The sequence below is a fragment of the Odontesthes bonariensis genome, chromosome 18 (genome assembly GCF_027942865.1).
Source record: "Odontesthes bonariensis isolate fOdoBon6 chromosome 18, fOdoBon6.hap1, whole genome shotgun sequence".
Lineage (NCBI taxonomy): Eukaryota > Metazoa > Chordata > Actinopteri > Atheriniformes > Atherinopsidae > Odontesthes > Odontesthes bonariensis.
Window position 1 is genome coordinate 9,571,638 of NC_134523.1, and position 13,564 is coordinate 9,585,201.

Below are 13,564 nucleotides of genomic sequence, written 5' to 3' on the forward strand. Positions count from 1 at the left end.
CTCTAATACTTTTGACTAATTAAACAAAGTGAATTAGCCATCTCCCCAGCCAGTACGAGTCACGGCTGGTTACACATCACTCATCGTGACTAATTCAGAGAGAGAGATGTCACTCATCTGGGTGGGTATATTTGTGTGTGTGTGTGTGTGTTTGCATCATCTCACTTGCACCTCTAGGTTTGTTTCTGTGTAAGTTCAGTGTGTGTTTTCAAGTCATCTACAACTGTTCTGCCTGTGCTTGTATCTTTCAGCTCTTATACTATCACCCTGCTATCCCCCTGTCACCTTCTGCTCTACTATTTTATCATTGGCTCAATACGTCGTCAATGAGGCTGGCATGCTAAATGATAATTAAGACCATTACACGCTCACAGAGCATGCTACCAGCGCTGCATGCAGCTCCCTCAGTCGAAGCCCCATCTCAGGGGACACCTTACTACTTACACAGTCGTGTATCTCTCCAAATTAGGTTAGATTTTCATTCCACCTCATTCGCCATGGATGTGATGTGGTTATTATAAACTCATGATATGGTTAGTGAGCCTGCAGCCGTTAGATGGGTGGAGGCATCACGCTGGTGGGCGCATTTGAGGGGAAAAGTATTGACAATACTCAGAGTTGCACATTTTTGTTTTCTATTGTTTCTCTTGTTCTCATGCAAGTCTGTCAAAGAAATATGATCAGCTAAAACTGTTTAAACTAAGTACATCTTTACCGGATACTTGTCAACCGATTCATCAACCTGATGATATAGTTTATAATTACAAAAACAGGTCACATGGCAATGATTTTGAGTGTGAGGCTTTTACTTGATACTTCTACCATTATGGACCTACTGGGTATTTAATCTGAAACATCTTAACCCAGAAAAGTCTCTCTGGAAACATATTAGATATCAATACAAGGTTACTTATTGTTGACATTGTGCCAGAACTCGGCTTGAAGAAGAAGTTGTCTCTCCTCAGGTTTCTCCTAATCTTGGGTGTGTGCGAGTCCCTCAGTCTGTTAATGGATCAGAGAGTGTATTCAATACTGTCTGAGAAAAACGTAGCCCCGGGTAAAGGAGGGTTTGATGTATGTATACATATCAGAAAAGTCTTTAACAAAAGAGGTTTGAATTTGGAGACCTTCAGGTTTCAGATGAGATTGTAAGCTCAGGATCAGATGCAACACGGTGCCCTCCTTACCTACTGGATTGAAAAATTGATGGGTTGTTTTGTGCGAAGAATGAAAAGAATATATTGACTTTGTTTGAGACTAGGACAACAAGACAAAATAAAAGACAATAGATAGAACATGTAAACAAGTGATTAGAAGGGATCACTCTGCTCTGATGTCAGATGACATTTTCATAATTGCTTGTGTTTTTGTTGAGTTTATTTGAAAAGTCATGTTTAAGAAAACTAGTTTTAGTGCTGAGGAAGACTAAATCTGTATTCCAAAGTAATGTGTCCAACCAGCCTAGTTTCAAATAAATAGATTAAATTGACATGACATATCTTTTCTGCTTAGACTGCACTGAAATATTGAGCTGTTGTGTAAACATAATTAACATGATTCTGTTGGGAAAATTGTCACGTTTGGAAACCTCTCTGAAAGCCATTGTCAGCGAACACGGTTCAAAGTTTCGTCCACAACTGTAAAAGAAAACAAACAAACAAAAGAACCATATCAAGATCCAGACAAATCCCTTTTTCTGGGCCTGAGCTCATTTACAATGGAAAGAGGCACTGTGGATGATGAGTCAAAATTTCATTCTGCATTTGAAGTTTTTGAAAACAGTGTTGTACATGCAAAAGAAACCGAAAATAAAACCAACAAGTTGAAAAGCTGGGAAATGTTGCCTGAAAACCCAACATGGGAGTCTTAAGAATTAGATTAGAATGTTTAAAATGAAATTAGAAAAAAAAACAAAGAAAGAAAGAAGAACGCCATCAACTCACCAAAAACTCAAACTTAAAACCCAAATTAATTCAGGTAGAAACTGTCATGGTTATTCATATGGCATAAGTCCTTTGATGGAAAATGGGGCTTAAGCATGTACAGAGCACCTCGTGTACATGCAGCTTTCATATTTCAGCACATACATGCACAGAAAAAAGGGCTTTCATTTCTACGCTCCAGCGTAGAGTGACAAAGCTCAGAAATGTGCTTCCTTTTTGTGACCAAATTTTCTCTACTTCAATTTGTCAGTGTGCATATTTGTGTGTTAAAACCACCATTCACAAGATTTCAATTTTTTTTTAAAATCTGGTGACCTCTAGTGGCGTTGTCAAATGCAACACAACACACCCCCACCGCGTACCGTATGATCAGAGAGCGCTAGATTAACAAAAGTAAAACACATTGCATAATAATGTGGCCATGACCACAATTAATTGTTTGATTGTTTGATAACTGTATGACACTAAAACTTTGACTGGAGTAGCCAGACTCTGATGTGTGGAGCATTAATAAAGTTTCCGGTAAACTGATGCTGTGATCAACAGTAATTGACTTCGACTGAACTGTCACGCATACACATGTTCGAAGCAGTGATTTGGATTAAATGAAGCATTAAGTATTTAATCACTCAGGTGAAGCATCCCTGTGTGTTGGCTGTCTGTTTTAATTTTATTAGCTGACACGTCTATGGAAGTGTCTCTGTGTGCCTAACTGCCTCACACTGCTTCACCTCAGGGACATGAGTCACAGTTTTCTTACTGTGTATCCTGCGTGCATTTGTTTGAGGGCTTGTACAGATTTTGAGCTTATTTGAAGTTACTAAGGTGATCTATGATTCACAGCAGTGAGCCTCGGAGCACTTGATGACTACACTTTAGCAACACCACTGTAAGAGTTGCTTTGCTTGTGTGGGGGATTGGAGTAGGAGGCACAGTGCTTGGCTCCTTGTGTTTGGTAATGCGATTGACCTAAAAATGAAGCTGGGCATGTCTGTCAGGTTGCACATGCACATGTGCATGTTTTCTGTGCATGAAATTACAGAAAGTTTGCTGGAGGTGTCTTGTACCAGCTTTGTAGGGCTGGTAACTGACAACCGTTCTTGTTTTGCAGATAAAGATGCGGGTTTGACTTTAGGCAGGGATTAAAGAAGAGCACCTGCTTAATATCTTGGTGAGACTTTCTTTTAAAATGACTGATATATCTCACCATCATTCAAGGTATCAAAAAACTCTGGTCTATAAAATCAACAGAAGCTTTCAATTTGACACTCTCAGAGATGTAATAAAACACAGTTTACAGTGGAAATTGTCTAGGTGAGATAAAAGTCTGTATATACAGTTTCATTCAGGAAAGTATTGCTGTGAAAAGCCCCACATGAATGATACATTTTCAGGCATACTTGCACAAGCAAACACATAATCCCACTTAAAACAGTGTGTTCATATTCATGTACACTGATTGTAAACAGACGGTCAGTTACGTAACCTAGATGAAAAAAAAACAGACCTTTTATCGTGAAAAAGTAATCTGTCACATCTAAAGTCAATATCTATCACTAGTCCTAGAATACCTAAATCTATAGTCCTAGATTTAGGGATCCCACATTTGGTGCCATATTTTTAATCTCCTTAGAGGATGACAGGAGGACACTCAGAGGCTGTCAGAAAGTTTTTCGGTTTAAAAAAAAAAAAAAAGCCTGCTGTTGCGTCTCAGTCCGGCAAACGATTGAAAACAATCTCCAAATGATTTCAAAGAAATTATTCCATTCTAATTTCCATTAATAAAAATTTGTTTACAGAAAGTAGACTCTCCATCCAGGGAACATCCTGGATGGATCGACAGTCCATCACAGGGCCACACAGAGACAAACGAGACATACAAAAATGCACACTCTCTCTTAAGGTCAATGTAGACTAACCAATTAACCTAATTCACTTGTTTTTGGATGGTGGAAGGAAGCTGGAGTACCTGGAGAGAACCCACTTTGGGATTGGAACCAGGAACCCTCTTGCTGTGACGATGCTAACCACCATGCAGCCCCATAGAGCAAATCTTTGGGATCTTTGTACAGATGATGATATTTGTTGGTAACAAAAAAAATCCTAATTTTGTGAAATTCGATGACTGAAATGTCTTAAGTTTGGGATCACTCCACTAAATGAGGGACTTAGCAGCACTCAGTCATTGATTCAAATGTGGATTCAGCAGCAAATCAAAGATTAAGATGATGTGAGACTATATACCTGAAATCTGTATTTTCATCAATAGAAAACCTTCTTCTTTCTAATGCTAGCGATCCTAAACTCGTGAACACATCCTCCAAGGAATAGCTGAGAAGGAAGGGATTATGGCACGGTCAATTTATTAAAATGTGAGAGTTTTGAAACATGCACAACATGCATGAAATGCTCAAACGCATTGCAGTTGAAGAAAAATTTGCGTGGGTGGAGTGTCAAAATTTTATACTAAACGATGTAAAAATTGTAAAGCAGACCCCTTGCATTACATATTTTAATAATTTTGTTTTTTGGATAACTGAAAATGAGAATTTCCTTGTGATTGTGTCCAACTAGTTTAGGTTACCTTTACTCTCTGTTTGTACATTAAACTAATCCAACAGTCTTAATACCCGTTTTAACTGTTAATTCTCTTCAGTTTAAATGTTGATTCTCTCAGGAATGCAGGAGTAGGCTATAGTAAACTGCATTTGCGATTTGCTGTTCACACGAGGGCGCAATAATGCAACTGATGTCGTCTGTTTAGAACTCACTTAAGCAGCGTGCATGTCATACCATGACCTAACCACCAGAGGGTGTTAAAACTCGTGATATCTCTTTTCTTTTCCAGTGGACAGTTGTGCGACTGCTGTCAGTTTCTCTGGCCACTGGGAGAAAGTGACGTGTACACAAAAGCATTTCATTGAATCTATCCTTGTTAAAAGGTTCAAGTGCTGCACAAATGCTGCTTTCACCTTCCTACTCTCTTCATGTCTGAAAAGCCTAAATTTCTATTCTTTTCTTTTTCTTTTTTTTTTAATGATGATCTCAGACTCCATACTCAGCGACTGCACAAGATGAAAGCACGACTCGGTGTAATCATGCAATGACAACACGAGAGTCGGTTTCTGGAAGAAACTTCGAGATGAATTAAGGCAAATGCATTTAAATGCAAGTTCCATTTCTCTCTTTATTCTCCGTATTTGTGCTTTTCATTTCAGTTGTTTTTGGGAGTGATTGCTGCGCGCTGAGAAGAGATGGCCACATAATAACGGCATCGCTGACAGGGTGTTTCACTGTGTCACGGTCGTGCCTGCCTGTTACCTGAACTGTACCTGTGGGCTTCACCCCACCCCCCTTTACACACGCAACAGACGCACGGGTGCGCGCATCGCGTGCACACCTTACCAGCTCGGGTTCGTATAGTGCTGAGTTGACTAGATATCTGTAGGTTTAATAGAGCCTCGGCGCCTTGAATGGGAGCACCTCACGCATTTGGACGACTTGCACCTTCTATTCAGTAACTTTGATGGGGACTTCGACACCGAGCAGAGAAAATGCCTGTGATGAAGGGATTATTAGCGCCACAGAACACGTTTCTGGACACTATAGCCACGCGCTTTGATGGAACTCGTAAGTTTGTTTTAAAGATATATATTTTTAATCCCTCCAGTGATTTTATCAGCCGGAATTGTTTTTCTTGACTCGTTTGCATTGTCTAGTTTGTAGAGATTGGTTGGTTGAGCTACACAGACAATCCAACAGAGAATACAGCCAATGCCTTTCATTGTGTTCACTTCGTATTTTCTTTATTGTTCTCAATGCAATGTCTCCATTTCGTCACATTTTTTTGTTCGAGTATCTCAGGGCCAACGGTTTGTCATTAACATATCTCAATAAACTCAGCAACAACACGCGTTTGTTATTGATAAGTCAGTACAGGAAGGCGGGAGTGCGATCACACCGCTGAGGCTGAAGCTGTCCGTGGTGCTGAGCTTTCAGGACCACGGACAGCGACAAAGGGTTAACTGGGCACTCCCAGCTTCTCACGAGACATTTGCAGAACTTGTTCACAAGTTTCCGCCTGTATTATGAACTCATTTAATGTATTTGTGAAACCCTTTTCAATAAAGTATTTTTTTTCAGTCGTTCAGTTTTGTATTGAGGTTTATCTACTTCATGCCCGACAAATCCCGTTGAAGGAGACATCTTTCCCACCGCGACCGGTCAGTGAGTTAATTGGTCGATGGCGACCAGACTGTACAAGTTGAACTAAACACGGCCATTTCGCAACTTTTGTCTTCTGTCTGAACTCTAGCCCGTCATTATAGTGGCTTTCTTTTTTTCCACTGTGTTTCATAAATATTAAACACGATATTTCATACACGTCTTCGGCGTCTCTTGCAGGTTTAATCAGCCATGTTTCAGCTCATCCTCAGGCTTTTTAGTTATATATGATAAGCTGCTAGAGCTTGCTTTGCCTATAAACATGCATTTGCAAAGGTTGGTTGATTTAAGCTATGGACATTAAAGTGTCCTCTTTTCTTTTAAATTCAGATGCACTCCATTAGTTCGTTTAACATGGTTATTAAAGTCTTAAGAAACATGTATCATATGCTGCATATTTTGTCTACATATTCAGTGTCCTCTGTGCCCTTATTTGTGATTCAAAATATTCCATAATTTGTAACAGAAACCTCTTGAAATCCACTTCTGTGCCTTCTGTGCCAGTGCCTGCTACTTATAATTAGATTTCTACACCTGTAGTTCCTGCATTTATTAGCTAATTCCTCCTCTCAATCGCCACCTAACACTACATCCAACTATTCTGGACATTTTCATAACATTCAGAGAGACATGATGATAACCAGGGACATATCTGCTGGTTGAGCACCACTGTACAAGTAAAAGGAGGCTATACGTTGAGTGGCAAAAAAAACACTCAGCTGCCTGGGCATGAGCTCTCATCTTACACAAGGGAATTAGAGTGGGTCTACAGCACGAGTAGTTTGTCAAGCTCTAAAGAATGAACTCCTGTCCTTGAGCTGGCGAGGCAGACGAAATTAACGTTGGATTTGGAGTGCTAGATGGAGCGGACTGGAGGCAGCAGAGCCTGACGGGGCAAATTAGGCCTGATGGCCTGGTCAAAAGCAAATAGAAGTGACGAGGTAGGGTTCACCACTCTGTGATCCCCTTTGACGTCATCCATAGCCCAAATTGGACTTGGAGACAGTGATAAATGGGTGAAAGTAATAGTAGTCAGAGAAAAGGTTTGTTTATTTACTAGTGGTCCTTTCAACGCATTTCACTTGCTTTGACACGAACAAAAATGTTTCGTTCTTGTTCAGGTTCACAGCGAGGCTTTTGTGCTCAAAATGAGCAGTCTCTTTTATAACCCAAGTCGAGGCAAGGCAAGGCAAGTTTATTTGTAGAGTACAATTCGGCAATTCAAAGTGCTTTACAGCCACATAAAATTACAAGAAGGCAAAATAAAATCATTAAAACATAAAAATAATCATTAATTGATTAAATTAAAAGCGAAGAATGCAGATAAAATACTTGCAGTTGTCATATGCGCAGCTAAATAGAACTGTTTTCAGCCTGGATTTAAACATTGTCAAAGTTGAGGCCTGTCTCACATTTCCTGGAAGACTGTTCCAGATTTTAGGAGCATAAAACTGAAACGCAGCCTCACCTTGTTTAGTCCTGACTCTGGGCACCAGCAGGAGACCCCTCCCTATATACAGTGACAGTTTGAAGACACTAAATTCCTGCCCTGTTCGATGATATTTCAAAACTCAGGTGTATTTCACCTATGCTTTGTTGGCTTTATGGTTGACAAACACGTCAGATCGCAGTTGTTGGGATCGCTGTACAGAGTTATTCCCATACTAATAAATGATGGAATCTGTCTGGAGTTGTCCTTTGCGATGACTGTGTAAGAATGCTGTGACACCTTCTGTCAGCCTAACAACCATCTAAATGACAAATCTCACCACCTGTCCATCACTGGTACTGTATGTTGGGGTGTAATGCTTGTTACAATCACATGTCATCACCAGGCATTGATATGGTAATTTGAAGAGTGATTTAGGCCTACTAATAAACACTGTTGTGATTCAAGCAAAAAAAAAAAGAAAAGAAAATTCTTGATCAACTTAACTTTTCTCATCTTCATGTATTTTCTAAATGAAAGCCAACTTTAAGATAGTTTACTATCAGACGTAAAAGGGGGCAGAGTTTGGAGGATGACATGCAGCACAGGGCCACAGGTTGGGACTCAAACCTGGGCCTGTTGTAACACGAACCAATGAGCACCTGAACAAGCCATCGAAGAACAGTAACTCATGAAAATAAAATACTTGCTGACTGGACTTTTCTGTCAACCAACAAGGATCCTTGGAGAGAAGTAGACCATATTGGGCCTTCCTCTTGCCAAATTAAGCAGACGGATTGGTAATATGGTTGTAACAGAGATCTGTGTAAAGTCTCCCACTGTGCTGCTTCTCACCATCCCACCCCATTCATTCCAGATTGCCATTTTGTAGCTCTCAACACACTTGTTCCCCCCTCCAAAGACTAGGTAATTACTGTCACAATGGCAAGACTTGGAGCAACTACGCTCTGAGTCGCCACAGGACAGCAGTCGTAGTGTTGTATGTGAATAAACGATAGACAGGGTGTAAAAAAGACGAGGTAAAAGGAAAAGAGTAAGGCAAGATAAAAGAAGAGAGTGTCATGCATTACCCGTCACTGACCTTTATGTGCGCTCCACTGTCTGTTAGTGTGAGTGTAGAAAAACAGGAGTTTCCTATCTGCTGATTAACTTTAGCTAAATGCCAATTTTGTGGTTGTGGTCTTTGGATGACGATTTGCTGTCACGTGAGTGTTTAAAAAGTCTTTCAGTGTCTCTCATGATACAGGAAGTGAGATCCTGGGATCTCAGAGATAAAAAAAAAAGGGCATGGTGTCTCTGTGGCTTTGCCTAACCAGCAATCCTTTGACCTGCAGAAACACAGATGGAGCTAATTACTGAGCATAAGAGACCGAAGACCATGTGCTGATACACATATGTGCAACACGATTTATTAAAGTGATGATTGCTTGGACTAAACAGAACTCTTTAATATCTCTTTAATATAACTCTTTAAGTAGATGCTTAGAAATGTGTTATCTTCTAATATAATAATGCTAACTTGTGAAAAAGTAGGTATTGTGTTGTTCTAAAAAAGAGAATGTCTTTGAAAGAAATAACGAGTGCAGTTATGAGAATGTGACGGAGTAATCAATCATCATTGACTGTAGTCCTGAGGGTGCCAGACAGTATTTCACTTACTGGCAATGGATTGGCTGCACTGTTCCAATTTTCTTCAAAGCGCACATATATATTGAGGCTTTTGCATTTCAGGATTAAGAATAAACAGAAGTAATGCTGCTGGCCTTTTTACCAGTTGCTTGTTGTTTCTTTATGTTGTATTAAGTCAGTGCTGATGTACATATATGAATGAGCGGTCAGCTACATATGCTGCCTGAAAGAACCATAAAATTCAGTCATACATCCTCATGAAACAGAAAGAGATGGAAGCTTGGTGATGTATTGATCTGTTTTAGAGCTACTTGTCAAGTTATGGCTAGTGAGGTAATCAGTAACAGGCTGTCTGTCCTGATTTTTGGCCTTTTTGTTATATTTTTGATTAATGCATTTCTGGCCTGTTCTTTGAACCCCTTCTTGACAAGTTTGTTGTGCTTCTATATTTTACCTATTGGAGAGCCCCTTGGTCTTCATTGTTCTGTTTATTTTATTGGTGCTGCACACTGGGGGCTTTCACAACAAGGACATGTATACTGAGATCATGTGATGTTTATATGGCACACAAGTTGACTCAATTTAACAAATTATTAGACTTGAGCAGGTAATTGGGTGCACCTTATTTTAGGGGTTCAAAGCAAATGGGGCGAGTCCATATGCACACACTCTTATCTTTTTTTCTTTTCTTATTTTGGAACTTGTTTCTAAAATATTTTCGTATTAATTAATTTAACCAATTTGAACAATTTCATAAAATCCCAAAATAAATCCATGAAAATCACAGACTGTAACTAAAAAAAAGAAATAAGAAATAATAAATTTGTATTTTTAAAAGATGCAAAACAAAATATAATATATTGTTCAAGTGATCATTTTGCACCCTTCAGTGCTTCAGAACGGTTTTGTCTGCTGCCTACCGTCCTCAAACCCCACACAAGGCTCTCAGCAAGAGTGTCTCTGAAATTGTGTCAGTGGGGCCTGAGCTAGAAGGCCATTTTGCAAAGGTTACCTGAAAAAAAAGGATGCATTAAACATTTACCTTTACTTTGCTGCTCAGCTGAATAAATTTACATTTGTCAACAAACTGTATAATTTGCTGTATTCTGTTGGTCAGTTTATCTTCTGATAGCACAAGTTAAATGAAATGTTACGGGATGGGCCAAAATTGAATTTGTCCTCAGTGTCAGAGTTTAGTTTTATCCACAGCCTTATAAGTATTAACTTGCAAAACCTTTTCACTCCTATCAGCCTCAAATCTTTACGTATTATCGAACAAAAGCATGATGACATGTTAAATAATATAAACTTCTTGTAAAACATGGACATTCACCCTAATGTTGGCTTTTGATGTTTTCTTTTTTTTTTAACACGAGTGAGAGGAGAAAATACACACATTCATTCAAAGCAGACCTATTTAAGCTTTACCAAGCTTTATTGTTTATCCATCCATCCATCCATTTTCTATACCGCTGAATCCGTCGGTCGGGTCGCGGGGGGGCTGGAGCCTATCCCAGCGGTCAGTGGGTGAGAGGCGGGGTACACCCTGGACGGGCCGCCAGTCCATCACAGGGCCACACAGAGACAAACGAGACGAACAACCACACACGCTCACACTCACTCCTAAGGACACTTTTAGAGACACCAATTAACTTAACATGCATGTTTTTGGACAGTGGGAGGAAGTCGGAGTACCCGGAGTACCCGGAGAGAACCCACGCATACACGGGGAGAACATGCAAACTCCACACAGAAAGGCCCCAGCCGGGAGTTGGTTTATTGTTTATTTCACTCTAAATTACTGAATGAACATTATGCTGTAGTCACAAGGATAAACCAGCTATTGATACAATACACTTCGTTTGATGTTAGTTATGAGTCAAATGAGATGTCAGTAAGTTTTCTCTTCCATTTCCACTCTTCCTTTTCTTCTCTTCACTTTCACAGTATATGAATATCATATACAATAAGACATGTTTTGGCTACAACATTAGTTAACCCATACTGGCCATTAGATTTTATGCAGGTTTGAGGCAAGTCTTTATGAGCTTAAATTTTTAGAAAGGGAAACCATGCCCATCATTTGCATTATATCTATGGTACCAAACCAAGACAAGCACACTTTCTAAACATTAGCATGTCACCATGATCATTTTGAGCATGTATTAGTGTTTCAAGAATGATGGATTTAACACTTAGCTTAAAGCACACCTGTGCAACAGTACAGCGTCAAGCTAGTGTTGCTCCAGATAATGGATCACTTAAAATTTCACAATACTAAGCACTTAACCCATATTATTCTTTTCCTTAACACTTAGGGTTTGTGCAACAAGCATGCTCTAGTACTGTTGAAATATTACTTTTACATTTTGCATTACATTTTATTTTTCCAATGTGCTAACAATTGGCTCTATTTCATATCCAGGCTAACGTTAATTTTCATTTGATGCTATTTTTCCTGCCACCTGACAAAAGTAGTGTTCACACTTCTCTTCACCTAAGGATGGAAACATCCAATTTAATGCAAGCTAAATGCTTCACCTGCTGATGACTAACATTTTCAGTCACGTATTTCCATGCAGGCAGAGAACACTTCACCCGCTCCTCTAAATTGAATAACAATTTTGACTCTCGAGAGAGGGTTTCACTTGTAATAATCCAAATTAGAGTCTCTCCTACGGCATCATCGGCCGTGAGTCATGCTAAAAGTACCAAGACACTTTCTGCATCTAGTCACTCACTCGTTATAAACCAACACAGGTATCTGTGTCAGCTGTGGTTCATGTTAATTACAGTGTTCAATTAATAGCAACTCCCAACTATATTCTGGCTTTAACAAGCTTTTGACAAAGTATTCACTTAGAAGGACACTGGCACCACCATCAGTACAGACTCAGCAGGCAAATTCTGTCCTGACTCAAAGGTCACTGGGCATGATTATTATTGCGAATTTATAGGGGGGAGGGGGGGGGTTAGGATCTTATCTGTTCCATCAAACTTGTAGGACTTTCTAAATGGGAGATTCTGCATCACCAATTATGTTCTGCCTTGTTAAACCACCTAATTAGAGAAAATCCTTCCTAATCAGCATGTCTAATGGACTGTCCAAAACGATCGGCAAAAGGGGTTTCACCAGAGGAAGTCTGGGCCAAGTCATCCATTTTTAGACTCAATTAGTTATGTGAGGTGTTTGCAGTGCAAAACGGAGGAAATGACAAGCTTTATGAGTGAGGAGAGGTAAGCTATTGACAGGGAAAGACAGCGGAAAAAAAGCAGGGGTCTGCAAAGCCTGCAAATTACAGGAATGTAATGGTTGGTATGAAGTTTAATTTTGTGATAGCCTGGGGTACTGTATGATGAAGAGTCGCAGCAGTGATTAAAGCTTTGGATTTTTCAAATGATTTTCTCTTTTCAGTTACATGGTGTGAATAGATTATCACTGTTTAAAAGTACCGTGTATGCACGTGAACACGAGTGAGCGTCGACCTCAACAGAAAATTTGAAATACTCTCAAATTACTCTCAAAATTGCATACTTTGACATTACTCTGTATCCAAAGGAAAACTGTACAGTTGTAGCCTTGGTTGCCATGGTGTGTGTCAGTGGTTACTGTGGCAACTGTAGAGTGACTTTTTTTTGTCGTTATGTAACTGCTTTGTTGTGGGTTCCTAGAGGCCTGCCTGAATCCATGCAGTAAAGGTGAGGAGGTCTTTCCATCCATCTTCCCCACTACCTCACCGATTTTTACCACACTCTATCTCCATTTTTCATCATTCCACCTCTCACAGTTCCATCTCACTTGCCATCGGCTTTTCACATCACCTCCTCACCCTCTGCCCCTAACACCCCGTCTGCCTCGGTATATTTCTCAGCATCCCCTTCTGTTCCCCTTACCTGTCCACATCCCCCTCATCTTTCACTCTTTCATCTGCTTTGCCATCCATTTCCTTCTCGTCCTGCTGGTTTCTGTTCCCCTACCTGTCTTTCACTCGTTCTATGTGTGTGTTGCTGCCCCATGCGTGATCACTCATCATAAGAATTGTTGCTGTGCCTTAAATAGCCCTGGGGGCACTTCAAGAAGAGAGTGAGGCTGTCGAGGAGCTGGTGAATACTTGTATTTGTCAGAGGGGAGCTCTTTGCACATCCCTTTCATGAGGTGTATGTAGGGATGTAAGAGGGATGAGTGGATCTGAAGTCAGAAAAAGCAACAAGTACCCCAATCGATATGCTCTTGTAGATCGTTTGTTTATAATAAATATGACCCATAACAGCGTCTTGCAAAGTAATAAGTTTCTACAGCAGACAAGCAGACATAATT

General features: G+C 39.9%; 1 protein-coding gene across 1 annotated transcript in view; it reads left to right on the forward strand.

The window, feature by feature from the left end:
- Positions 1-5,361: 5,361 nt before the first annotated feature.
- The window catches only part of kcnh8 (potassium voltage-gated channel, subfamily H (eag-related), member 8), a 55,434-nt gene continuing 47,231 nt past the window's right edge, over positions 5,362-13,564 (forward strand). Inside the window, exon 1 of the mRNA XM_075449933.1 lies at positions 5,362-5,573. Within this exon, the coding sequence (XP_075306048.1) occupies positions 5,498-5,573 (76 nt within the window). The 5' untranslated portion in view covers positions 5,362-5,497. The remainder of the gene's footprint in view (positions 5,574-13,564) is intronic.